Raw genomic sequence first — 27,584 nt, forward strand, 5'->3', positions numbered from 1 at the left:
AATAACCAGTGCACCTACAGTATACATATACATTGTGACACGTCTGTTTGATACCTTTGCTGTGAGATTGCTAATCTATGATATATTACATGAACTGATATGAGAAGGGTTAAAGCCAGGGGTATAACCATGGAGCAAAAAGGATGGAGATCTAGAGGAAAGCGGGAACAGGTAGTGGGCTAGGAGACCAGGGAGGTTCTTTAGCTGGAAAGTAAGAAAAGTTGAGCAGGTACAGCGAGGGTACTATTGACGTCTGCTTGCTCAGAAAGTGTCACGCTTGTGCTCCCCACACAAGCGCAGAGAGAAAGGGAAGGGACCCAATAGCGAGGTGGGGAGGCCGCAGGGGACACGAAGGGAGTACGTTGCCACACAGCTGGGGATCGGCGCACGTAGTCACGTGACCGCGCCACGTGCAGGATAATGCGCGACGCGTCCAGAGGTGCGGTGCCTGGCTCAGACACGACTGATCCAGCTGCATGTGTGCGCATGCTCTGACAGCAGAGCAGGAGTGCGCGCGTTCTCTGGCACCAACGCGGGGGTTGAGGGAAGCCAACGCTTCAGCACTGGAGTCTGGAACGGGAACCAGAAACTAGGAACATGAACATGGAAGTAGCCGTGGAGGTAAAGTCCAGAGCACAAGGTAACATCCACAAGGGGATTGCTTCTTGGAGGACGTCCAGCCTCCTTAAAGGCACAGTGCCAGAAACAGCAAGGTGCAGCGAAACTAAATATAACATAAGGGTTCTTAGTCTAATCCATTGGCCAAGGAATTATAAGCCTGCTACCACGTCAAGGTGAACCCTACTAAACAGGTACCCGACGGTAAACTAACCTCCGTAGTATATGAGTGACTGTCCCAGTCTTCCGGAATCCAAAGGTGATGAGTAAAGGTCCCAAGGAGGTCCAGGCAGGAACAGCAGGCAATGATGGTACTAGCAGGCACCAGGGCAGGCAGTAAATGACTAATAGCAAAGAGAAAGTCAAAGAGAGGCTTACTTCCTGTCAGGAGGAAGAGGGCAGGATTTGCAGGAAGCAAAATGGCGTTGTTTGCTTCAGAATCCTTAAAGACACAGGATCTTGAATCAGAGCTAGAGGGCGGCGATCAGAGTAAACAGATACGGAAGGAACACGCCGCAGGGGGCGTGTTCCGTGCATCGTTACAGAAAGACCACGGGGAAACATATAGCTGCGAACCTGGGGAATGTAACATATTTGACCTATATAAAAAGGATCTTCCTCAATAATATGCTTTCTCTGCACAAATGATACCATAGGGATACCTACAAAGCACTATAACTGTCAGAGCTGTACATATAAACATACAATAACATGCCACCAAGTGCAGTGACAACGAAGGAAAGAGGGAGAGACAGAGTGCCGGGGGAAAAAAAGATGAGCAAAGTTAAGGGAGAGAAAGTGGTGAAGGAAGAGTGAAGGGATTCCTCAGTACTTTAATGCACCGTGAAACATGCTCGTATTCCCTTGACAACTAAATAAACAGAAAATATATCAAATTCCTTTGAACGCAGCTAATGTATGTACTGTACCTGGACATTTTGAAGTTGCAGGCACAATGAGTCCCTGCCCCATTGAGCTTACAATCTAATTTTGCTGCATGAGGCAGAAGGAAACAAGGTGACTTGGCCAAGGTCACAAAGAGTGCTGACCCTGGGATTCAAGCCCACTTCAAAGACAGTTACTTTACCACTGAGCTACTCCTTCAGCCCTATCCCAGTTATATCACATATCCCATTTATATCACATATCACATTTATATCACATCACATGTATATTGCATATCAGATTTATATCTCATATCCCATTTATATCACATTTATATCTCATATTCCATTGCTATCACACCTCACATTTATATCACATCTCACATTTATATTACACCTCACATTTATATCACACCTCACAGTTATATCACACCTCACATTTATATCACACCTCACATTTATATCACACCTCACATTTATATCACATCTCACATTTATATCACACCTCACATTTATATCACACCTCACAGTTATATCACACCTCACATTTAAATCACACCTCACATTTATATCACACCTCACATTTATATCACACCTCACATTTGTATCACATCTCACATTTATATCACACCTCACGTTTATATCACACCACACGTTTATATCAAAGCTCACGTTTATATCACACCTCACGTTTATATCACACCTCACGTTTATATCACACCTCACGTTTATATCACATCTCACGTTTATATCACACCTCACGTTTATATCACACCTCACGTTTATATCACACCTCACGTTTATATCACATCTCACGTTTATATCACACCTCACGTTTATATCACACCTCACGTTTATATCACACCTCACGTTTCTATCACACCTCACGTTTATATCACATCTCACGTTTATATCACATCTCACGTTTATATCACACCACGTTTATATCACACCTCACGTTTATATCACACCTCACGTTTATATCACACCTCACGTTTATATCACAGCTCACGTTTATATCACACCACGTTTATATCACACCTCACGTTTATATCACACCTCACGTTTATATCACACCTCACGTTTCTATCACACCTCACGTTTATTTCACAGTTCACATTTATATCACATGCTAGGTGTTGTATTTTATGTAGGTTGGTTATCGGGGCTAGTTAAAGAAAATTATTATAAACATTACTTATCTTCTGAGAAAAGCACGAAAAATTGTGGATACGTTGATTTAAAGCTGAGTTTTGGTATATGATGCATAGTTGGGGTACAACATTAAAGATTCATGGCACAGACCTAAGCAGGTGTGGGGACAATCTACACTGTGCACACTTGGTTTATGGACCTGAAATTCACAGTAACTTGGCATTTATTCCACATATACACCATTCTTCTGCAGGGTACCTTCTTGGTGGACATGTAGTACGGTTTTTCCATGGCCATGATGAGTGTTTGACAATCCCATCTACTGACCCCGGGGATTCCCAGCATAGGTGAGTATCCGTCAACATCTTAGGCACATTGCCAGGTTTGTACTGGTTATATCTTGCTTCTGTTTGGTAGATTCACAACTCTTATTAGAGCAACCGGAACGGGAAACCCCAATTTACAATCTTAAAATAACCGTCTAGCATTTTGTAGACAATGATATGCAAACCTAATGACATAAAAACAATTGAGTTTGTCAAAGCCCTACATAGTATTTCTATTACAGGTACTGTATATACGGAATATATTGGTCTGACTTCAGCCATTTCTCTGTGTCCCATAGGATCTCTGTAGGCAAATGTTTTTGAATGGTATTTGTATTTGACTTCATATAGTAACAGCCATGTACGCAGCGTTTCACAAGGCAGTCACAATAACTATACCACACACAGTATCAGCATTGAAGGGAAATCCCTGTCACAGGGCAGTCACAATAACTATACCACACACAGTATCAGCACTGAAGGGAAATCCCTGTCACAGGGCAGTCACAATAACTATACCACACACAGTATCATCACTGAGGGGAAATCCCTGTCACAGGGCAGTCACAATATCTATACCACACACAGTATCAGCACTGAGGGGAAATCCCTGTCACAGGGCAGTCACAATATCTATACCACACAGTATCAGCACTGAGGGGAAATCCCTGTCACAGGGCAGTCACAATAACTGTACCACACACAGTATCAGCACACTGAGGAGAAATCCCTGTCACAGGGCAGTCACAATAACTGTACCACACACAGTATAAGCACTGAGGGGAAATCCCTGTCACAGGGCAGTCACAATAACTGTACCACACACAGTATCAGCACACTGAGGGGAAATCCCTGTCACAGGGCAGTCACAATAACTGTACCACACATAGTATCAGCACTGAGGGGAAATACCTGTCACAGGGCAGTCACAATAACTATACCACACACAGTATCAGCACTGAGGGGAAATCCCTGTCACAGGGCAGTCACAATAACTGTACCACACACAGTATCAGCACACTGAGGGGAAATACCTGTCACAGGGCAGTCACAATAACTATACCACACACAGTATCAGCACTGAGGGGAAATCCCTGCTCAAATGGCTCCCAGACGATAATAATGTTATATTCACATCACGCTCTTTCACGTCAATTGTATTGCGCTGCAGAATGTGTTTATTAATTCTAAATACCTTATAATATTTATACTACTGAGAAACACTTTTTGCATGTAAAATAAATAATGCTACATATTTTAACTATAAAATTTGGAGCAAAGTTATTTAGTTAAGTGCACATTTTTAAAAACATGTATATATATTTTAGAAGAACAATGATTTAAACTTCTAGGAACTTATTTACAAAAATATAATGATAGAAACAGCTGTGAAAGAGACCTGAACCCGCTCACAATTGGTTTAATACAAACTTCTGAGTGAATGTATTTTTACTGCATGTTTAAGGTTTAGCCTTATAGCTGCAAATCAGGTTATGGTGCCTGATGTGATCAAATAAACCCCATAATGAGCTATTGATAGTGATGGTGCTATACAGTACAAGTTTGCAATAACGTAACATTTCATGTCAATTTACAAGCACATACATTACAGACATAAGTTTATTAAAAGATTGAAATAACGGGAATAGCCCAATATTTATTGATCTACATGTAATTCCATACAAGGGACATTGAGCAGGCCATGTATAGCATCTAATAGAGTCAGCGAAGCATCTTTATATGTTTATTTGTTATAGTGTGATAGCCGTTTGTGATTTTGAATGCCCATATCTATTTCTGATCCTTAAAGGCTATTTCAGTTGACTAAATTACTCCTCCAATACACAGTACGGAAATGAGACACAGCTGTGAGTAAGCCCCTGTGAAGACTGCCCACACACTTATCACTTTCTCTGCGTTTAGGAAAGTTAATTATGAAGCTGGTGGAGCAGGTGTCCGTGCCAGGTCATTATGGAGAGTGGAACCCCTCCGAATAAGGTAACCGGTTTCAGTTTCCAGTTTGACATCCGGCTGACCCTCTGTCTTTACACTGCAATGTTGACGTTTGCTGCTTTATGAGAGTAGGCACCTGGCTCCATGTAAAACATTGCCGTAAACCCCCTTTATGCAGCTGGAGTGGCAGTCACATCCGATGGGGGCAGACATTCCGCTTTCGTCACATCACAACCGGACAGTACTTGGCACTGACAGAGGACCAAGGGTTGGTGTTGCAAGACAGAGCGAAGTCAGACACCAAGTCATCAGCCTTCTGCTTCAGGGCATCTAAGGTAGGAGCCAGTGAGCCTGCACTTAGCACAGGGTGATATGCATTAGTCTCTCTCCAACAGTTTTATCAAGCAATGGGGTCCTGTGAAAAGTAAGAGTATTGTAATACTCCTAGATCAGGGGCTCATTTTTGCTCCAGGTTTTTCCTGGGTTTGCAACCTGCCGACTTTGATTCATAGACTTGCAGTAAAAGAGGAGTTTCTAAAATGTATCTCTGAGCAATTAACATGGGTGAGCCCTTGCCCTCAGCACTGCTTTAAGGCAGCACATGGCTAACAGGAAGGACACTGATTTGTGTTACATAAGTGTAAGTAGGGCATTAATTAAACCTGAAAGGACAGTCAGGAAGTTTTCTAATTAGATCCTGGATAAGCTGAAATTTGCAACTGGGAGTCACCTTGTGACGAACAAAGTTTATACTTGTATCATCTACAGTAAACGTGAGCCCCATTTTAAAGAAGAAACCTGGAATTGTTCTGAACGTACTGGGACATAGTTTGGCTGATTCTGTATGCAGAACTTATATTGTGTTGTGATTTTCTCCTTTGTCGGTGTTCTTTCTTTATTCAATGTTAGGAGAAGCTGGACCCTGTCCCAAAGCGTGACATCGATGGCATGGGAGTGGCTGAAATTAAGTATGGAGATTCCATTTGTTTTATCCAGCATGTTGACAGCGGCCTGTGGTTAACATACAAAGCCCAAGATGCCAAAACAGCACGGTTAGGACCACTAAAAAGAAGAGTAAGTGTGACGGGCTTATTTATTTGTAGTGTTGGCATTTTATACATGTATTTGGCTTCATATTCAGTTTCTGCTAAATATCTAATTTTATTTATAGCTATTTAGTACTTCAAAATTAACATTTGATACACAGATATTTGTATTTTTTGTATAGCGTTGACAGTGTACGCAGTGCTGTACATAGAAGTCTGTGCCCAAATGAGCTTACAATTTATTTTTTGGTGCCTCGGGCACAGGGAGATAAAGTGACTTACCCAAGGTCACAAGGAGCTGACATTGGAAAGTGAACCAGGTTCCCCTGCTTCAACTCAGTGTCATTGTTATCAGTCAGTGCCTCTACTCATTGAGCCTTTACTCACTGAGCCTTTACTCACTGAGCCGCTCCTTCAGCCCAAATAGGATTTTTTTTTTGTGCAAAAACTATTACCTGACAAGTACAGTATGCAGCGGAATAAAGGTTAAAAGGAGGCGATATTTGTCTATTTATTTATTAACCGAAGCATTTGCTTTTAATTACTAACATTGAATAATTATCAGAAGCAATTTGGAAAACAACAGTTCACAGGAGGAGAGTGATCAGAAAAATCCTGTCTAGGGAAAGAAGGATTTTATTTAAACATTGTGACGTATTGTTCGAGTGAACATGCAGAGAGATACAGAACTGGAACTAAATGGGAACCCTTAGAATGCATTTGGATAATTCCTGTCTTGTACCTGCGCAGGCGATCCTACACCAAGAGGGCCATATGGACGATGGCGTCACTTTACAGAGGTGTCAGCACGAGGAGTCCCAAGCTGCTAGAATCATACGGAACACCACGGGCCTGTTCAGTCAGTTTATCAGGTGCAGATTGCTCTGTTCATTAGCAGTGCCTGGGGAACACATGCTGCACGCAGTAGCAGAGCAGAATACACGCAGATTGCTCTGTTCATTAGCAGTGCCTGGGGAACACATGCTGCACGCAGTAGCAGAGCAGAATACACGCAGATGTGCATAGTGGTAACTTCTTACACTGATCATGCTTCAGGGGCCCTCTTGGGAAAGAAATGGCTGCACACACATTATCACGGGAGACTTGGACAATTAGGATTGCAATCACCAGACAGAATGGAGGAGTTAAATAAAACAAGTTTATTTCGGCCGAAGCCAACAGGCACAACACAATACAAGGTTATATGTTCAAACTCCCCAAAACGGGGATTATGGGGGGAATACTAGCTTACTAGGTGCTGGGCGGCACTTCAGTAGACTTACCCAGGTCAGCTTGCACACTCCGCGGGTCTCTGGTTCCACACTCTGCGGGTCTCTGGTTGCACACTTCGTCTCTGGTACTTTGGTAATGTAGAGATACTATTTGCAGAATAGCAGATTCAAAGTTCCTGCTTGTCTATTCGACCGAGCCTCGTTTTGGGAGTCTCCAGTAAAACCTTCGGAGATACACCTACTAGCAGAAACCAAGATAGTATGTGGAACTCAGATCGGCAGCCCTTTACATACTTTCCCCGTCTCCATCTAAAAGCATGGAAGACGAGTTGCCAACCAATCAGAGCACTGATGCTATGACAGTGCTTCTATGACAGCCGACAGAGGCGGGCTTATGGGGAGTGGGAAATTCGAACCGACCAATTGAAATCGCACCAACGGGGCTAAGACCCAGCAATGCTTCCTAATGGCGGCTTGATGATCTCATTCAGAAATAGACACCTCAGAGTCCGGGCTGAACAATGGTTCTGCTTTTGGAATCACCGTTCCCCACACCTGAGCAAACACCCCTCCCCACTCCTACATTGTCCCAAGTACTTCAACCACCCACATGTAGATAGCAGGCCGGATTCCTGTGTGTGCTGGCTGGCTAAGGGAATTACAGTACCAAGCCAGCACACAAAGAAGCTATCGAAATAGTGTCACATTGTACAAAAGGAATCCATGTTGCAGAGCACATAAGAATATACAAGTTGGCGTTTTGGCCACAATAAGATGGTACCATAGGCCAGGAACTTGGCATCCATCTTGACTGGTAGTAGCAATGGCTGGGCTTAACCTTTAATATGCCGGGCACATTTCTCCTCCCATCTCACACACTTCCATTCCTTGCTCTAGTTTTATAATTATACCAGCACCCAGCTGTTATATTGGATAAAGAGGGAGATTTAAGGTCGTATTACTAAGCGGTGCCGTGCCACGTAATTAAATGGTCCAAAGAGTGTCTTTTATTATTATTATTATCATCATTTATTTGTGAAGCGCCAACATATTGCGCAGCGCGGTACAATAGGGGTACAGAGTTATGCATATTACATAAACATTTACATACAGCTGAGGACAAACATGCACAGAATCAAAGAGGTGATGACGGCCCTGATCCTGAGAGCTTACACTCTATAGGGAATGAGGGACAATGTTGTAACGAGAAGGTAACGTGGCTGCTTATTGTAGGATACGGTGTGGCCCAGGTTAGAGTATGGCCCAGTCTGACAGCTGAAACCTTCAAGGTTTTTTTTTTTGGCAGGGGGGGGTTGTCTTATGGAATAACATAACTTACTGAAAGGGACCATAGTGAGTTCAAATATCCCATTAGGGTCATTTTTGCCTCCGTTAAATATCCTGGTGCTGCTATAATACTAAGCAACGCAAGCTGGAGCGACCACTTTCTATGGCTGTAGCAGACTGCGAGAAGTTACAAATATAAGTGAATAGATTTCCTTTTTACCTCTAGTGATCTGGATTCTCTGACTGGAAACAACCGGACAGCAACAGCCCCCATCTCCCTGCCTATAGAGGAGGTCGTTCAGACTCTGCAAGACCTGATTGCTTATTTCCAGCCTCCTGAGGAAGAACTAGAACACGAAGATAAACAGAACAAGCTCCGTTCACTCAAGAACAGACAGAACCTTTTCAAAGAGGAGGTAAGATCGCAGGCTGTGCAGGGAGGAGAGGGGGAGGGATCGCACGCAGGTCATGCGGGGAGGAGAGGAGGAGGAGATCGCAGGCTGTGCAGGGAGGAGAGGGGGAGGGATCGCACGCAGGTCATGCGGGGAGGAGAGGAGGAGGAGATCGCAGGCTGTGCGGCACAAGGAGAGGAGGAGATCGCAAACAGGCAATGCGGGGGGAGAGAGGGAGGAGATCGCAGGCAGGCTGTGCGGGGAGGAGAGCGGGAGGAGATCGCAGGCAGGCCGTGCGGGGAGGAGAACGGGAGGAGATCGCAGGCAGGCCGTGCGGGGAGGAGAACGGGAGGAGATCGCAGGCAGGCCGTGCGGGGAGGAGAGCGGGAGGGATCGCAGGCAGGCCTTGCGGGGAGGAGAGCGGGAGGGATCGCAGGCAGGCCGTGCGGGGAGGAGAGCGGGAGAGATCGCAGGCAGGCCGTGCGGGGAGGAGAGAGGGAGGAGATCGCAGGCAGGCCATGTGGGGAGGAGAGAGGGAGGGATCGCAGGCAGGCCGTGCGGGGAGGAGAGCGGGAGGAGATCGCAGGCAGGCCGTGCGGGGAGGTGAGCGGGAGGGATCGCAGGCAGGCCGTGCGGGGAGGAGAGCGGGAGGGATCGCAGGCAGGCCGTGCGGGGAGGAGAGCGGGAGAGATCGCAGGCAGGCCGTGCGGGGAGGAGAGGAGAAGGAGATCGCAGGCAGGCCGTGCGGGGAGGAGAGGAGGAGGAGATCGCAGGCAGGCTGTGCGGGGAGGAGAGGAGGAGGAGATCGCAGGCAGGCCGTGCGGGGAGGAGAGCGGGAGAGATCGCAGGCAGGCTGTGCGGGGAGGAGAGGAGGAGGAGATCGCAGGCAGGCCGTGCGGGGAGGAGAGGAGAAGGAGATCGCAGGCAGGCCGTGCGGGGAGGAGAGGAGGAGGAGATCGCAGGCAGGCTGTGCGGGGAGGAGAGGAGGAGTAGATCGCAGGCAGGCCGTGCGGGGAGGAGATCGCAGGCAGGCTGTGCGGGGAGGAGAGCGGGAGAGATCGCAGGCAGGCCGTGCGGGGAGGAGAGAGGGAGGAGATCGCAGGCAGGCCGTGTGGGGAGGAGAGGAGGAGGAGATCGCAGGCAGGCCGTGCGGGGAGGAGAGGAGGAGGAGATCGCAGGCAGGCCGTGCGAGGAGGAGATTGCAGGCAGGCCGTGCGGGGAGGAGATCGCAGGCAGGCCGTGCGGGGAGGAGATCGCAGGATGTGCAAAATGGAGAGAGCGAGGAGATCGTTGGCAGGCCGTGCGGGGAGGCGAGTTGGAGATCGCAGGATGTGCGGCACGGAGAGAGGGAGCAGATCGCAGGCAGGCCGTGCGGGGAGGAGGAAGAGATCGCAGGCCATACGGCATGGAGTGGAGGAGATCACAGGCTGTGCGGGGAGGAGAGGGGGAAGAGATCGCGGGGAGGAGATCGCAGGCAGGCCGTGCGGGGAGGAGAGGGAGAAGAGATTGCAGGCCGTGCGGGGAGAAGGATCGCAGGCAGGCCGTGCGGGGAGAGGGATCGCAGGCAGGCCGTGCGGGGAGAGGGATCGCAGGCAGGCCGTGCGGGGAGAGGGATCGCAGGCAGGCCGTGCGGGGAGAGGGATCGCAGGCAGGCCGTGCGGGGAGAGGGATCGCAGGCGGTGCGGGGAGGAGATGGGGAGGAGATCACAGACAGGCCGTACGGCACGGAGAAGGGGAGGAGATTGCAGGCCGTGCTGGAAGGAGAGCGGGAGATCGCAGACAGGCCGTGCGGGGAGGAGATCGCAGGCAGGCTGTGCGGGGAGGAGAGCGGGAGAGATCGCAGGCAGGCCGTGCGGGGAGGAGAGAGGGAGGAGATCGCAGGCAGGCCGTGTGGGGAGGAGAGGAGGAGGAGATCGCAGGCAGGCCGTGCGGGGAGGAGAGGAGGAGGAGATCGCAGGCAGGCCGTGCGAGGAGGAGATTGCAGGCAGGCCGTGCGGGGAGGAGAGCGGGAGAGATCGCAGGCAGGCTGTGCGGGGAGGAGAGGAGGAGGAGATCGCAGGCAGGCCGTGCGGGGAGGAGAGGAGAAGGAGATCGCAGGCAGGCCGTGCGGGGAGGAGAGGAGGAGGAGATCGCAGGCAGGCTGTGCGGGGAGGAGAGCGGGAGGGATCGCAGGCAGGCCGTGCGGGGAGGAGAGCGGGAGGGATCGCAGGCAGGCCGTGCGGGGAGGAGAGCGGGAGAGATCGCAGGCAGGCCGTGCGGGGAGGAGAGAGGGAGGAGATCGCAGGCAGGCCATGTGGGGAGGAGAGAGGGAGGGATCGCAGGCAGGCCGTGCGGGGAGGAGAGCGGGAGGAGATCGCAGGCAGGCCGTGCGGGGAGGTGAGCGGGAGGGATCGCAGGCAGGCCGTGCGGGGAGGAGAGCGGGAGGGATCGCAGGCAGGCCGTGCGGGGAGGAGAGCGGGAGAGATCGCAGGCAGGCCGTGCGGGGAGGAGAGGAGAAGGAGATCGCAGGCAGGCCGTGCGGGGAGGAGAGGAGGAGGAGATCGCAGGCAGGCTGTGCGGGGAGGAGAGGAGGAGGAGATTGCAGGCAGGCCGTGCGGGGAGGAGAGCGGGAGAGATCGCAGGCAGGCTGTGCGGGGAGGAGATCGCAGGCAGGCCGTGCGGGGAGGAGAGGAGAAGGAGATCGCAGGCAGGCCGTGCGGGGAGGAGAGGAGGAGGAGATCGCAGGCAGGCTGTGCGGGGAGGAGAGGAGGAGTAGATCGCAGGCAGGCCGTGCGGGGAGGAGATCGCAGGCAGGCTGTGCGGGGAGGAGAGCGGGAGAGATCGCAGGCAGGCCGTGCGGGGAGGAGAGAGGGAGGAGATCGCAGGCAGGCCGTGTGGGGAGGAGAGGAGGAGGAGATCGCAGGCAGGCCGTGCGGGGAGGAGAGGAGGAGGAGATCGCAGGCAGGCCATGCGAGGAGGAGATTGCAGGCAGGCCGTGCGGGGAGGAGATCGCAGGCAGGCCGTGCGGGGAGGAGATCGCAGGATGTGCAAAATGGAGAGAGCGAGGAGATCGTTGGCAGGCCGTGCGGGGAGGCGAGTTGGAGATCGCAGGATGTGCGGCACGGAGAGAGGGAGCAGATCGCAGGCAGGCCGTGCGGGCAGGAGGAAGAGATCGCAGGCCATACGGCATGGAGTGGAGGAGATCACAGGCTGTGCGGGGAGGAGAGGGGGAAGAGATCGCGGGGAGGAGATCGCAGGCAGGCCGTGCGGGGAGGAGAGGGAGAAGAGATTGCAGGCCGTGCGGGGAGAAGGATCGCAGGCAGGCCGTGCGGGGAGAGGGATCGCAGGCAGGCCGTGCGGGGAGAGGGATCGCAGGCAGGCCGTGCGGGGAGAGGGATCGCAGGCAGGCCGTGCGGGGAGAGGGATCGCAGGCAGGCCGTGCGGGGAGAGGGATCGCAGGCGGTGCGGGGAGGAGATGGGGAGGAGATCACAGACAGGCCGTACGGCACGGAGAAGGGGAGGAGATTGCAGGCCGTGCTGGAAGGAGAGCGGGAGATCGCAGACAGGCCGTAGGGCACGGAGAGGGGCAGGAGGTGGCAGGCCGTGCGGCATGAAGAGCTGGAGTATATAATACAATAGGGCAGACTTTTTAGTATTATTTATACAGATGCAGCCACGAGTATCCGAACTCAGTATCAGTTTGAATGGGACTGCCAGGGACCCCCGCTGTGTTAATCCGATGGGCCATTAGTCTGTCTGCAGAAATGTCACAGAAATGTCACAGCATTACTGGGAGATTGCCCCAGATTTTCCAAGGCAAGTGTTAGAATACTCGTGGCTGCATCAGTATGTAACATTAGCAAAGAACTTCATGTAGCGGCCTGAACAAACGTACAGCAGATATATTCACATGCACAGACAACCTCTGCATATTGATTACCTGCCTTGTTAGGATGGAGGAGAGTTTGTATTTTGTAAAACATGATGCACTGCATAGTGGTGCTGAGCACATCCATTAACTGGTAACTTTTATCACTGTATGTGAAAGTCTTAATGTTGTGGGTTTATATCAAGAAGACCCAAGTCTTCATTTGCTCTACAGCCCCTGTGAATCTTCCGTAACAATGAATAGAAGGACATAGAACGTATCACATGCTCATTAACCCCTTAAGTTTCAGAATGGACCTTCTGGCACTGAAAGGGTGGAATATTATTTTTTATTCCCATAACCCTTGTGACTTATTTTCCCTATGTAGGGAATGCTGGCACTGGTGTTAAACTGCATTGACCGGCTGAATGTATACAGCACTGCCGCACACTTTGCCGAATTCTTCGGGGACAAAGCTGGCCCAGTATGGAAAGAAATTCTGAACCTGCTCTATGAGTTATTAGGTGGGTCACAGCTTTGGTCACTATTTAACTGCTGGAGGGCCATCCAATGACTTCCCCACTGGCAGAGCAGGGCTTATGAATGAAGGCATGCCATGCAGCATGGTAACCCACTACAGTATCTTCAGCCACCGGGCTATATAGTGATTGGTGGCACCGGGATGCACGGATTCTATCAGACACGGGAACCTGGCCATTTGGAAAACATTGGGGTCACATACACCAAGGCTACAGCCCCGCTGCCTGCGCTGCACGCGCGCCTGCCATGCTGTCAGTGTGTGCAGCCGAGTTCCCCGCTCTGCAGTGAGCTTCAGGGGGAAAGACAGGGGGCGGAGTGATGGGGGAGTGACGGTGGGCGTGGCCATGATGTCACCCGGCAGGTTCGTCCTCATTGGTGGAAGGAAAAACTGGCCGTGCAGCACGGTGGTCGCCCCTCGCAGTGGGCGCAGGCCCCATTGAGGGGCGGCTCTTGTCCCCGCTGTGGCCGTGCAGCATGGTGGTCGCCCCTCGCAGTGGGCACGGGCCCCATTGAGGGGCGGCACTTGTCCCCGCTGTGGCCGTGCAGCATGGTGGTCGCCCCTCGCAGTGGGCACGGCCCCATTGAGGGGCGGCGCTTGTCCCCGCTGTGGCCGTGCAGCATGGTGGTCGCCCCTCGCAGTGGGCACGGCCCCATTGAGGGGCGGCGCTTGTCCCCGCTGTGGGCGCTGCAGCAAGCAGCGGGGACCTGGCCTAACTTAGCCGTAGCACATGCTCTTAACAGAGAGATTGCTCTGCATTGCAGGTCCAACCAGTACAGGTTTAATACTATATAGGATCCTTATTTTTCTTGAATAATTAGTACAATTCACAAACAAAGCATGTGCAGCAAGTATAATATTAGCGAGAGATTTGTGTGTGTGTGTATATATATATTTGCCATGATGAAGATCGCTGTCCTGCTATTTCCTATGGACCTGTAATACATGTGTTTGCTATTTAGCTGTGAGGTGCTGTATTTTCTTGTTCAGTTTTATCCCTGATGCGCGTCACGGCTCCTGTCCTGGGTGATGCACTTATTTATGAATTATACCTATACATGCATACATCAAAATAGTCCTTTATTCTATTGTACTGAGGTGTACCTAGTATGCAATTTCTTTTGATGATATATATATATCTTCAGTCTGTGTCTCCCCACTGCTGGATGAAGGCCTCCCCAATGATCTCCATGGTACTGCAGTTGCAGCCTCCCTTCACTACGTTTCTCCAACGCATTCCCTGATCTTTTCCTCCCATCTTACTTTTGGTCGTCGGCTTGGTCTTTTAATCCCTTTTGAAATCCAGTTGAGTTCCATCTTTGTCCAACGATGATAATTTCTTCTTGCGATATGTCCGTCCCACCGCCATTTTAATTTCTTCACCTATTTGATGATAATATACAGACTTTTGTTTGGTTTAGAACTCATTCATTCTTTTTGTTCATCCATTCATCCTTGGGGTAATACCCAGCATGCATCTCTCCATACTTCTTGGCCTTGTCTGTAGCTTCTAAATTATCTTTGCATTTAGAGTCCAAGTTTCACATCCATACGTGAGCACGGGCAGAATACACCAGTAAAAACTTTCCTCATGACGTACTGTGGAAGGAGAGATATATATATATCTACACACCCTTCCCTCATATCCTAATCTCACTGCCTCAAAGTGGCAGGAAGGTGGCAATGGGTAGAAGATGGGAGGATGAAATCAGAAAATATATTTGATGTTGGAGCAACGTGCAGAAAAGAGGCTTCTAACCGTAGTACCTGGAAGATCATTGGGGAGGCTTTATCCAGCAGTGGATCGACAAGAGCTGAAGATTATGACACACATACACACGTCCCAATGCATGCTAATACTTCTTTATACCAATATACCACAGACACAGCTACAAGTTCTGCTGCTTCTCACTATGTCACTTTGTTTTCCAGCTGCCCTAATTCGTGGTAACAGAAATAATTGTGCTCAATTCTCCAACAACCTGGATTGGCTTATCAGTAAATTAGAGCGTCTCGAATCTTCTTCAGGTACGTTCAAACTCAGGTGTCATAATCAGTGGCGTAGCAAGGTATGCGCGGGCCCCCGGGGAACATTTTTGTATTGTTTGGCTGTGCAAGCGCGACTGGCACGTCCCTACTGTGCATGCACAACCGACTCTTTCCTACTGCACATGCGCAATCGACACTTGCCTTCTGCACATGCGTGATCGGCATTTGCCTACCGCGCATGTGCGATCTGTGGTTGCCGGCTGCTCATGTGTGATCGGCATGAGCGACCGGCATCCACCGATCGCACATGCGTGATAGGGAAATGCCAATCGCGCATGCACAGTAGGCAAGTGCCACACGCGCATGTGCAGTAGCCAAGCGCCAGTCGCGCATGCGCAGTAGCCAAGTGCCTGTCACGCAGCCGCAAAAATATGCTAGAGAGCCTCCCAAGAGCGCGGGCCCCCGGGATATAGCTACGCCCCTGATCATATTGCATTATTTATAACCTCTTGAAGAAATATAAAAAGCAAACGTTCGGAGTAAGCAACCCCTGCCCCCCACAGCTTATAACAAACTCTTGGTGCAGGGTTTCCCCTTAACTTGTGTTATTTACTTCCTGCTCTTATTCTTGGAATTTAGTTATACTCTGGCGTTAAATAAATAACATGATACGTACTGTACTTATTAGTGGGGTTGTGTGGCAGCTGCATAGACATTAGGGGTAAATGTGAGTGCTTTAGGTCTGGTCAGTAAGGGCAATTGGTGAAGGTCTCAGCGAAGTCATTTTGTTTTCATTGACAGAATTGGTTTACAGATAAGAAAATGGGGAGAGGGAGCTTGTCTGACACTGATAGGAAGAAAGTACCAGAGGAAGGAGAGCGTTACAGAGAGGGCTGCAACAATAACAGAGAGGAAGAGACACGAGAAGATAGCTTGGAGTGCAACGGGGGAACGGGAGAGATGATTAGGATGCTGGCATTGTTTTAAGATATATTGCACCTACCTAACGTACTGTACCTATCTGTCAGCTACAGATTGCTTTTATGGCCCAGTTACACACCGTTACAAATCACTGTGTTAGTTAGACAGCTTCCAGAGCTCACTCTGTCTTTTATTTTGTTTTTAAATGTTTCAGACTCTTACTATATTCTTCAAAGTTTGAACTTTGAGGCTCCAATGTGCTGCAGCCATTAGAATGGTTAAGAAGTCCACTGGTACCGCTAAGGGACGTGTGTAAGCTGCTCTGGCACACAGCAGGGAAGGGATAAAGCTCTGCTTTTCTCATGTTCTTGCAGGAATCCTGGAGGTTCTGCACTGCATCTTGATAGAAAGTCCTGAAGCTTTAAACTTAATACAAAAGGGACATATCCGGTCTGTGATTTCACTACTGGACAAGCATGGACGGAATCACAAGGTACAGCAAAGCCTTCACGGATCGTATATATCACACCCTGAAACCTGCCCACATTCATCTCACATTACAGTCGTCCTGTATACGGCACCATCATCTGGATTGTTCCTGTGCATCTGTCTCTATTAGTTATATTTTCTCATGAAATATACAGCCCACTCTGATGTACGTCTTGTCTTGGGTTAAAATATGAACAGAGAACCATAGTAATATTGATATGTTCGATTTTGTTTTAAACAAAACAATGTTCTGATGTTTTAGAGAGACTGGGTGTTTTATTTAACTGAATCCTAGTATTGAGACTTGTGGTTGATGATGTTGTTTGGTTGTGTGTATACACATGTATCTAATCTTGATTGTGAGTGTGTACCTGTAAAATGTCCCCCTCCTGTTCCCCAGGTTCTGGATGTCCTCTGCTCTCTGTGTGTGTGTAACGGGGTTGCAGTTCGCACAAATCAGAACCTCATCTGTGACAATCTGCTGCCCAGGAGAGATTTGCTTTTACAAACACGTTTAGTAAATAATGTCACCAGGTACCTTACAGTCTCCCCTTTTCCCTCTCATTAGTAGGCATGTCTCATTCAGTACTTCCACGTGACATTCCAATTATGTCTACAGAGTTGGGATCATCTATCAAGAATATTCAAATATTTGAGCTTTTGGCCATAAGTATGATCTCTCTTAGCACACACCCAAGGTTGTACTGTTGATTCACATATACTATAATTAGAATATGAATAGTGAAGACATTCCACACACAAAACCCACCAGATTAAAATGCAGCTAAAAACAAAGAATACATTATTAAGCTGATCTTGCGACACTTCCATGAATTAAAGGGGATCTGTTCCATGACGGGGATTTCATCATAATGTGCCCTGTTTCAGCATGCGGCCAAACATCTTCTTGGGAGTGGCGGAGGGCTCAGCTCAGTACAAGAAATGGTACTTTGAGATGATCATTGACCAGGTGGATCCGTTCCTGACAGCAGAGCCTACTCACCTTCGTGTCGGCTGGGCCTCTACCTCAGGTTATGCACCGTATCCTGGCGGAGGTGAAGGCTGGGGAGGCAACGGGGTTGGTGATGACCTGTTCTCCTATGGCTTTGATGGGCTTCACTTGTGGTCTGGTGAGTGGTTTCTCCTCCATGCTTTGTTTATTCTTTTTGCCATAAATGTCACTTTCTACCATTTCTATTTTAATCTTCATAATACAAACCAACCTCCATAAGTGGGGGGGGGAAGCCAGGCTACAATGTGTACATTGGTAACCTGTGTGTTTTCACATGCAAACAAAATGCCCTCCCATGTGCGCCAGTGCAAAGAAGCCCAGCATAGTTAATGGTTTGAGTGCAATGCTTCAGGCAAAATAAATACATTAAACATATTACCTAGGAGGGTATGGGCATCTGTATGGGAAATATTGTTAGCGAGAAAAGTCGTGAAGCACGGGATATAACAGAAAGGCTACATCAAACTCCATTAAAGCAGAGCTAATATCGGTCTTATTACCTCAAATTTATGTCCTAAGTCATCAATACTGCGGTAATAAGTTACCGGTTGTGATATTTGAACACTAGTCAGGATGCGGTAATTAACACAATTGTTAATAACACATTCATTACCGCATCGCGATCGCATACCTAATATTTCTTCCATAGGGTTCTGTAATAAGAAATTACATTATTTTATTTATAAAATGTTTTACCAGGAAGTAATACAGTGAGCGTTACCTCTCGTTTTCAAGTATGTCCTGGGCACAGTTAATATGACAAATAATACATGGTTACAAGTACAGTCACATAAATGAACAGGGTATACATTATATACAAGACATTGCGTGCACAGTTAGAGAAGATGTATATTATAGGCGTATATAACAGTTACAGACCAGATTAACCTCTTTGATGTCTGTGGCAACCAAAGGGGTTAATATTACTGAAACTACACTACCTACCCCCCATGGCTTCCTAAGTGGCTAATGCTTCACTAACCACAAAGATAAAAACGGGGTTAACCCCTACAACCACTCTCCGGGGGCCTAACCATCCTCCCTGGGGCAACTTGCCACCACACCCACCCCTTCCTACCCTCCTCCCACAAACCTAACTCACCCCCCTCTTGCATAATGACCAATCGTCCTATAAGCCAAATGTGGCTAACGGGGCTTTTGGACAGTAAAAATACAAAAATCTTACATTCATCTAAATAAAAAGCATTAATAATCAAAATCTATATATATTTCTCGAAGGATGTCTTCACATCTCTCTGTGATAGGCTGAATGGCCTGTCACTCACCCAGGAACAGCCAGTGAGGTTGCACATCCCTCCCCCTCTGTGATAGGCTGATTGGCCTGTCACTCACCCAGGGACAGACAATGAGACTGCACATCCTGTGTAATGAGACTGCACATTGGCCTGATAGCCTTTTTGTAATCCAAGGCCATTCATGGCTTGCGACATGCGATCCTCAACTTGACCCGAAGCCTCGATAATCTGTTGCTAGAATCTTTTTGGCACGTATTCTCTCTTTTCTTCAAAGATGTCTTCTTTCTTCTTCTGAATTCTGCACCAGAAGATGTGGCCCCATTAAATTCTTCCTGTCTTCTGCAGAGCGCCCAGGCCTTTCATAAGACCCTGGGCCATCGCGGAAAATATGTCATTGGGACACATGGTACATCAACCAATCAGCTTTGCTTGATGTACCATGTGGTTCCCTCCCTTTATAATAACATCACAGATTTTGTCAACCAAGGAGCATAAAGGGAGGGAATCACAGGGTACATCAAGCAATCTGATTGGTTGATGTACTATACCATGTGTCCCAATGACGTGTTCTATGACAACCCTGGGCACCCGCAGAAGACCGGAAGTCTTCAACAGGGCCACATCTGGTAGTGAAAAATACAGAAGAAGTTGTTTTTGAAAAAGAGAAGAAAGAAGAAATACTGAAAAAGATTCTTCAAGCAGCAGAGAATCGAGGGCTTCGGGTCAAGTTGAGTATCCCATGTGGAAGAGACTAGATTACTTTTAGTGGATTTTTTAATGGAAGGTTTTTAGGCCATCAGGCTTTGGTTTATTTATTATGGTTTTTTAAAAAAAAAATTTTTTAGGCCATTGGGCCGTGTCTTTTTTTATGGTTGGTCATCGGGCCCCTTTGGAACTATTTTCCAGGAGGTTACAACCCTGGTACAGGAGGGCTGTCATCCTGGATTGGATAAGTACCAACATTTACTTACAGGTTTACATTGATAGCCATAATGGCTATCTAGGCTCCTACTGCTTTAAATTGTGTGTTTGATTGTTAATGTGTTTTTATTTAAATTAATGTAAGATGTTTTAATATTTACTGGTAAAAAGCCATATTTGCCAAATTTGTCTAATGTAGGTCAATTGGCCATTACTCAAGAGAAGGGGTAGGCTGGGGGGACTCTTAACCCCCACTGATCACCCTACTTCTGAGACTCAACTGCCCCGCCCCCTCCTGGGACTCTTAAACTTTTACCCCTGGGACTCTTAACCCATTCCTCCTCCTCTTCCCTCCTGGGACTCTTATCCCCACTCCCCTCCTTCCCCTTCCCCCGGGGACCCCTTCTTATTCCTCCCACTAGGACTCTTACATCCCCCTTCTTTCCCCTGTTGTGGTTTATTTTTCTATCACCTATCCCATATGGGTTTATGTTATCCTGCCTACGTATATATTTGCCATTATATATGTCATGGGATCAAGCACCAGACATGGCACAGAGATCAAATAAACGGATGTTTATTACAGCCGGAGCAAACAGATGCAACACAATATCTCCAACAAAGCTAAACTCGCACCAAACAGGGAATGCAGGGGGGTCCTATCAGTCCTGGGTGCCCGGTGCCATCGAAATGGCTTTCCCGGAGCAGCTTCCAACCCTGTGGGGGATGGGAAACTCCGGGCAGTGCTGGCTGCAAGGTGCAAGTAGGCAAGTTTAAATCGGCTGCTTCCGAAAGGCACGCAGCCTTGGGTGTCTCTGGCACAACCTCAGAGAACACCATTTAGTCCTGTCCAGGAATGATCTCTGGATCTGAGATCGGCCGGCCCTTTTCTACATTCCTGTCTCCATAGGAAATCATTGATAAAGCTTGGTGACCAATCACAGAGTGGATGCTGCATGTGGGACCAATCACACCACGGGTGCTATATTGGCCAACGCAGAGCGAGCTACATAGGCCAAGCAGGGCTGTGGGAAATTCAAACCAGCTACCCACTAATGCCTGAGTCAGTTGGGTCTTACAACCTGAGGGTCCAGTTTCAGCTGGATACCTCCTGTGGAGATTGTTGACTCAGGCTACGACCCCGCTGTCTGCGCTGCACGCGCGCCTGCGAGGCTGGCAACGCGTGCAGCCGAATTCTCCGGTCTGTAGTGAGCTATAGGGGGAAAGACGGGAGGGAGTGACGGGGGCATGGCCATGACGTCACAAGGAAGGTTTGCCATCATTGGCTGAACCGCCGGGGGCGTGGCCTAGCGCTCCGTCGCGCGTGTCCATCTCAATTTTCGGGTCTGGAAGAAAAACTCGCCGCGCAGCACGGCGACCCCCCTCGCCATTGAGAGGCGGCTCTTGTCCCCGCAGCGCCCGCCATAGTGAGCGCTGCAGCAGCCAGTGGGGACCAAGCCTCAGTCTGACCTGAACAATGGGCCTGCCCTCAGAGCCACAGTTAATAAGGACTGAGTACACACCCCTCCCCCCCTCCAGTCCCAGCAATAGCCATTTCTCTAGACGTGGGCTGAACAAAGGGTTTCTCAGCCCTGCATGTCCAGAGACCTTGGCTATGATTTAAAACACATTTTTATGCTTGTAGTTACATTACACACAGAAAATAAAGGTGTACACATACATTGACATAATATATTTGGCCAGATGAGCCACAACAGGGCAACCCTATATATTCATCCAGACGACAGGGCAATGGCTGGGCTTCACCTTCATTATAAGAGCCTCAATGCCCATATCGTCACAATATACATTAGCAAGATAGGGCTAACGCCAACCTGGAGTAAGTGATAAAATACATGCAGTATTTTTGACGTTAGTCCGCTCCGATAAATATCGTGAGTATATAACTGGCATCAGAATGACAAGTTGTGGTGTTTAGTCGTTTTTTTTTTAAGCATCCGATATTTTTATCGGCTGCAGTACAAAAATCGTTATTTTTAACAGTACATCGTTGATGACTTGCACCATAAAATAACACTTTTATTTGGGCCGTAAATACCGCATTTTTTCCGGATTGGAGTTTGATGTATCTATCTAGGCCAAAGTCTTAAAGTGAATAGTATATTTTATTCCAAATATAAAAAGGTCACCAGATATTGGGGGAAAGGAGTGTTGCAAAGAGAGTATATATCCAGGTGGCTTCTCCTCTCGGACCTTTATAAAATCAAAGACAAAAAGAAGAGTGCACAACTCGTATAGTATAATACTGCTTTCTGTCCGTGAAATATTGCTGTAAACATGACTTCCTGGGAAATGTTTCTAAAGCCCGGGTCAGGATAAAAGAATAATCCTGCGAATACTTTTGATTTGTGGCAACTGTTATAAACAAGGACAAAAGAAAGAGCAATCAGCAAAAGGCTTATCTTGTTAACCTGTAACACGTGGCGAATATCCACTTGTGAGATGCAGAGGGAACGTCGAGACTGGCATCAGCACATGACTGAAATGTCCTAGAGCCAGTGTGTCTTTATTTCTACGTTTCATACTTCTTTACGTATACCGCACACATGCACATGTACAGTACATACAGTTTCACATGTACATGTAGATGCACACATGCACATGTACAGTACATACAGTTTCACATGTACATGTAGATGCACATGTACAGCACATACAGTTTCACATGTACATGTAGATGCACAGATGACCATAGCGATGTACATACAGATGCAGCATGTTTCTAGGTACAAATGCTTTGAAGCCACCAATAGGTTCAGCAGTAAATATGTATTTGAAGTTTGCACGGCAACTGTATCTCACTGCTGACATATGGAGGGATTAAAGCAATACTCTCTGCTTATAATATAACAACCTAATTTCCTACAGGTAATCTAGTCTAGTGCATTTAACCCTGGACAGCTGCATATAACAGACATACCAGCAGCCTGTAAAAGGCAGTACAAAGTGTGCCGGTGTTTCTAGCTTCCATCCGTTCTGACCGGTATTTAAGACTTGGTAGTAGAAGTGTAATTACCACTGTAATATTTTGATTAACACAATCATACTATTGTCACCACACATTGTAGGTCGGGTACCCAGGGCAGTGGCCTCAAGTAACCAACATCTACTGGCATCTGATGACGTGGTCAGCTGCTGTTTGGACTTAGGGGTGCCCAGCATTTCATTCCGTATCAATGGGCAGCCAGTCCAGGGCATGTTTGAGAACTTTAACACTGAAGGCCTATTTTTTCCAGTGGTGAGCTTCTCTGCTGGGGTCAAGTGAGTAACTATTCTTTGACATTAATTGTATTCTGCTTGTCTCCACACGCAAATGCAGAGTCTTTGTTTATCAGAGCTGTGTCCCAAGAGTTGGGAGGGAAGATGAACACAGAGAGTATGAACTGAATTAACAGCAGTAGAGTCTTTGAACAAATGTCGATTTCTTTAATGGGGTTCTGAGCGGGTCCAGTAATAACTGGATAAAGGATTATATGTCGTAAGAACTCGAACCCATTATAAAGAAAGTCAGACTTGGTGGAATATATGATTTGACAGCATGTTTATAAACTAGGTGGTCTAGTGTATTTTTCTGCTGCCTCCTGTATGACTCCATGTCTGAATAATGGTCTAGACTCTACAGCATTTTTTGCATGTCCTGGTCAAGTCAGCCGTATAGTAGATGAGACAATTCCATGTTATATTGTAGGGTTCGTTTCCTCCTTGGTGGCCGTCATGGAGAGTTCAAGTTTCTGCCACCCGCTGGCTACGCACCCTGCTATGAGGCCTTACTCCCGAAAGAGACGATGAGAGTGGAGCCCGTGAAAGAGTACAAGAGGGATTTTGATGGCGTCCGTGACTTGCTTGGTACATCACACTTCCTTTCACAAGCATCCTTCATTCCGTGCCCTATTGACACCAGCCAGGTATGTTGCATATAAAATAAACATATGTATAAACATGCAATACATACATAACATGCTGGCCCTCCTAGCAGCAAAACACGTTTTTATGCAACGTTGTGGAAGGATTCCCTGCATTGTGATGTCTACACCTTTACACATGGTTTGGGGTTTGTTGCTGTATACACATACATCACAGTGTACCACATTAAACATGGATGTTCTTGTTCTCTTAGATAGTTTTACCTCCTCACCTTGAGAAGATCCGAGATAAACTGGCAGAAAATATCCATGAGCTGTGGGGCATGAACAAAATCGAGCTTGGCTGGATCTATGGCAAGGTACAGTTTGATAATGCTTCAGCTGTCTTATTTTCTTATTTGAGCAAGTAATTCTGCTGTGCAGTGTGTATGTGTATATACACTATATGTGTGTGTGTATTTACAGTACTGTATGTGTGTTTGTAGTGTGTGAGTGTGTGTGTGTGTATTCACTTTGTGTGTGTGAAGGACTGTACACAAGGAATTTAATATTTAACCATGTTAGTGCTAGAAGTTTCTGTGTGATATTTCTCTGGCAAGCATTGCAAGGCCTTGGACAACTGGCAGGGCTGCAAAGTGAGCGCAGAATAAAACAAGATGGGATAATGAAGGTAACAAGGAGTGAGTCCCAAAGATCTTCCAACTGAGCTCGGAGACACAGGAACATAAAGTGTGGGAAATGTCTGATCAACGCGTCTCTTACATGTAATAAAACAGGGTACACAAGGGGGTGCCCCGAACTCCTAATAAATAAAACAATCAATTTAGAAAGTATCGAGAATAAAAATGTATATGGGTGCAAAACTCACAAAACATACAACTGAATAGAGAGTACAGACACTACAAAAAATGTGGTATGGCACAAAAAGCAGTGAAAATGATCTCAAATACAAAAAATGTTCCTATAAATGACCTCACGGCGTATGAATAACGAATGAACTTCAAGGTTAGAGCAGTAAATAAGAAGGAACATAAAAAAAGGAAAAGGGATCACAAAAAGAGAGAGGAAACAGAGAATTTCTTTTCCCTTCTGGCCCGTTCCCATGTTCAAAGAAAAAACATGGTGCTTCCCTTAGGTATGCTCAGACCTCCAATGTACAATCGTATTGTACCGGCTGTCATTGCTGTGCTCTGCCAGATCCTGCTCTACGTCGCATCTGAGGGACTCCTCACTCATCGAGTGGAAGTAGGTATGGGGCGTCTGACGTCATCAGTCGCTCGGATCTCACCCCATTATCTCTGGCGGCCTGTCTATGTCCGAGCAGCTGATCATTCCTGGTGTCCATCGCACCCGCCTATCTATATTTCTCCTTTAGGTGGTGATGTTGTTTGTCTATTTTATTGTTCTATTCATTAAATGAAAGAGGACATTAAGGGGCCTATTCTATAAGCTTTCGTTAAAAAAATAATAATTAGCTGCCTGTTTTTTGAGCATTGCCTTCACGGTATCAGAAAGCCTCGATTACCTGTGATAGCAACTTTTCCAAACCGGGCGAGTAGCCGGCGGCGTGATGATCGCCCCTCTCAGAAGGCCTCACCAGGTGATTTGTTTTGGACAGCAGAGAGAGCCGCCTCTCCCTGCGCAAATCTCACCAGCGATCAAAGGTTTTTAATATAAATTTGAATACTGTAGATTTAAAATATAAATTTGAATACTAGTGTAGATGAGCAGGAGGTCTCCGGAGCAGAACCACGTTGATTTCAGGTCCGGGAACCCACTGCTTCGCCAAGATACAGGCCACGTTATGGGGTGCCGGTATCTCCTATGCATATTATTCCCACGGTCACGTGGCGCGAGACATTTCAATGCATAGGAGATACCGGCACCCCATAACGGGGCCTGTGTCTCGGGAAGCAAGGGGTCCCCGGACATCAAATCAATGTCATTACCACCAACAATCCCCCCACCCCCAACACATACAGTATAGTAATGGGCAAATACCACCTTCACCCACACCCGCTACCCACAATAAACATGGCAGTGGTAGTTAACCCCTTCATTGCCTTAGCGATTAGCTGTTAAGGTAATAAAGTTGCCTGTAAATGCATTTTTATTGGATGGTATTCATGCCGGTGGCCTCCGGTGCTGATATTAATGGGTATCAGCTCCGGAGACTCCCAACATGAATCTGATGCAGGAAAAAAGCATTTTTTCCCCCAAGTCTTCTCTCGCCGCCTTCTCTGCAGGTTCTCCGCAGCTTCACGCCAACTTTTCCTGGCGTGACAATTTGGTGAGAAACTCGCTATTCTAGAGCCGCCATTAGCCTTGATAAGCTAATAAAGCAACTAGAATTGCACGAGTTTCAGAACCTGCCCATAAATGGCTTATCGCTGCTCACCCGGCGATCTTTTTTTGACGGCTGATAATTTGGGTGATGTATGTCTTTATTGCCCACTTATCGAGGCTTACAGAATAGCAGTAGGCATTTTGATCAATAAGTGCTCGATAAGTGGCTTATCGAGACTTATAGAATAGGCCCATAAATGTCTTATCACCTGCATTGCAGCGGTCTCTTTGAAATCATCAATGGTGCTTTATTTATTCCTTCCTTGTACCGGTCCATTTTTCTGCCTCTAGAATATTTTGCCTATGGAAAATGTACGAGACTGACATGATGAGGAATTCCTTGTCTCCTGTGGTTTGTAGGTGCGGGATGATAATAAAAGACAGCATCCGTGTCTCGTAGAATTCTCCAAACTGCCTGAAACTGAGAAGAATTATAACCTGCAGATGTCCACTGAAACTCTAAAGTGAGTTGTAGGTTGCGCCGCTACGTTGTGCCAAAGCTTAATAATGTCTCTCCTGCAGGAGACTCAGACCATGGTTTGGGGGACCGTGTTAGAAGTGATGTGCTTGGCTTCTTCATTTTGTTAATTCACACGTTTTTAAAATATAAAAGTACTAGAGCTGATTTGATGGTAATGGCCTTCACACTAATAGATGCTGTCAACCCAAATGAATAAGATTTTAAGTCATGGGGCCAAACATAATGCTGTAAGACTGGCTTCCAGTGAGAGTCAGGCCTGAAGAATCAGTGTCAGAAGCACTGGGATAGAACTTAGGGTTGGTCTTTGCTATGAAGGGTCATGGAACTGAGTAACATTTTCAGGCAGTGGCTGTTTGCATCAGATCCTGAGCCGGTACAATCTCTGTATATATAAAGACTTGCAGCACTGACCTCAGGTAGCAGTATGAAGTCTTATTATAAATTATTTAATATACTTGCCTAGGAGAGAAAACAACCTTTTGTGCACTCCTCAGAAACCTAAAGCATACAAACAGATGTCTCATTAGCTCTGCTGCATTATACAAAAGTAATCATTGTAGAAAACATATAAAAGCTTCATAGTGGTTCATATGAGCATAATGAGTGTTATGGATTGCACCTTTAAACTCTGCAGGTCACTGTGATGCTGGTACTGCAATCAATTGCACGAAGTCTTGGGAATATGTACAGTCAGTTTTGCTATGTCTTCATAAAGTCAAAATCTGTCCATGCTTTTTGGTGAGAGGGGTGGAAGGGGGGATTGCTTTATTTAGAGGGTGTTATACTGTAGCTCTGTACATCATTTGATCCTATAGTAACCCCAATGGTGAGAAGATGGTCATCAATGCAATGCATGATAAGGTACAATTATGGTTTAGAGAAGTAAAGAATTGAACCCGTGTCTTGTGATCAGATTTAACATCATAATCTTGCTACAATGTGTAGGCGCCCCCTGCCTTTCCGGGGACGGTATCCCAATCCCTTAATGCCTTAAACGCTTTAAGGGG

At 47.3% G+C, this 27,584-nt stretch overlaps 1 protein-coding gene across 10 annotated transcripts in view; it reads left to right on the forward strand.

Moving 5' to 3' along the window:
- The window catches only part of RYR3 (ryanodine receptor 3), a 488,303-nt gene that overhangs the window by 203,234 nt on the left and 257,485 nt on the right, over positions 1-27,584 (forward strand). For all 10 annotated transcript variants that reach the window (XM_075613258.1, XM_075613259.1, XM_075613261.1 and 7 more), the window contains 15 exons: positions 2,911-3,004; positions 4,907-4,981; positions 5,115-5,271; positions 5,846-6,010; positions 6,733-6,854; positions 8,728-8,917; positions 13,129-13,264; positions 15,211-15,306; positions 16,563-16,681; positions 17,078-17,211; positions 17,566-17,807; positions 22,956-23,148; positions 23,576-23,792; positions 24,005-24,109; positions 26,457-26,560. In XM_075613258.1, coding sequence (XP_075469373.1) covers positions 2,911-3,004; positions 4,907-4,981; positions 5,115-5,271; positions 5,846-6,010; positions 6,733-6,854; positions 8,728-8,917; positions 13,129-13,264; positions 15,211-15,306; positions 16,563-16,681; positions 17,078-17,211; positions 17,566-17,807; positions 22,956-23,148; positions 23,576-23,792; positions 24,005-24,109; positions 26,457-26,560 — 2,149 coding nt within the window. The remainder of the gene's footprint in view (positions 1-2,910; positions 3,005-4,906; positions 4,982-5,114; positions 5,272-5,845; positions 6,011-6,732; positions 6,855-8,727; positions 8,918-13,128; positions 13,265-15,210; positions 15,307-16,562; positions 16,682-17,077; positions 17,212-17,565; positions 17,808-22,955; positions 23,149-23,575; positions 23,793-24,004; positions 24,110-26,456; positions 26,561-27,584) is intronic.

Source organism: Ascaphus truei, chromosome 9, assembly GCF_040206685.1.
Source record: "Ascaphus truei isolate aAscTru1 chromosome 9, aAscTru1.hap1, whole genome shotgun sequence".
NCBI classification, from domain to species: Eukaryota; Metazoa; Chordata; class Amphibia; order Anura; family Ascaphidae; genus Ascaphus; species Ascaphus truei.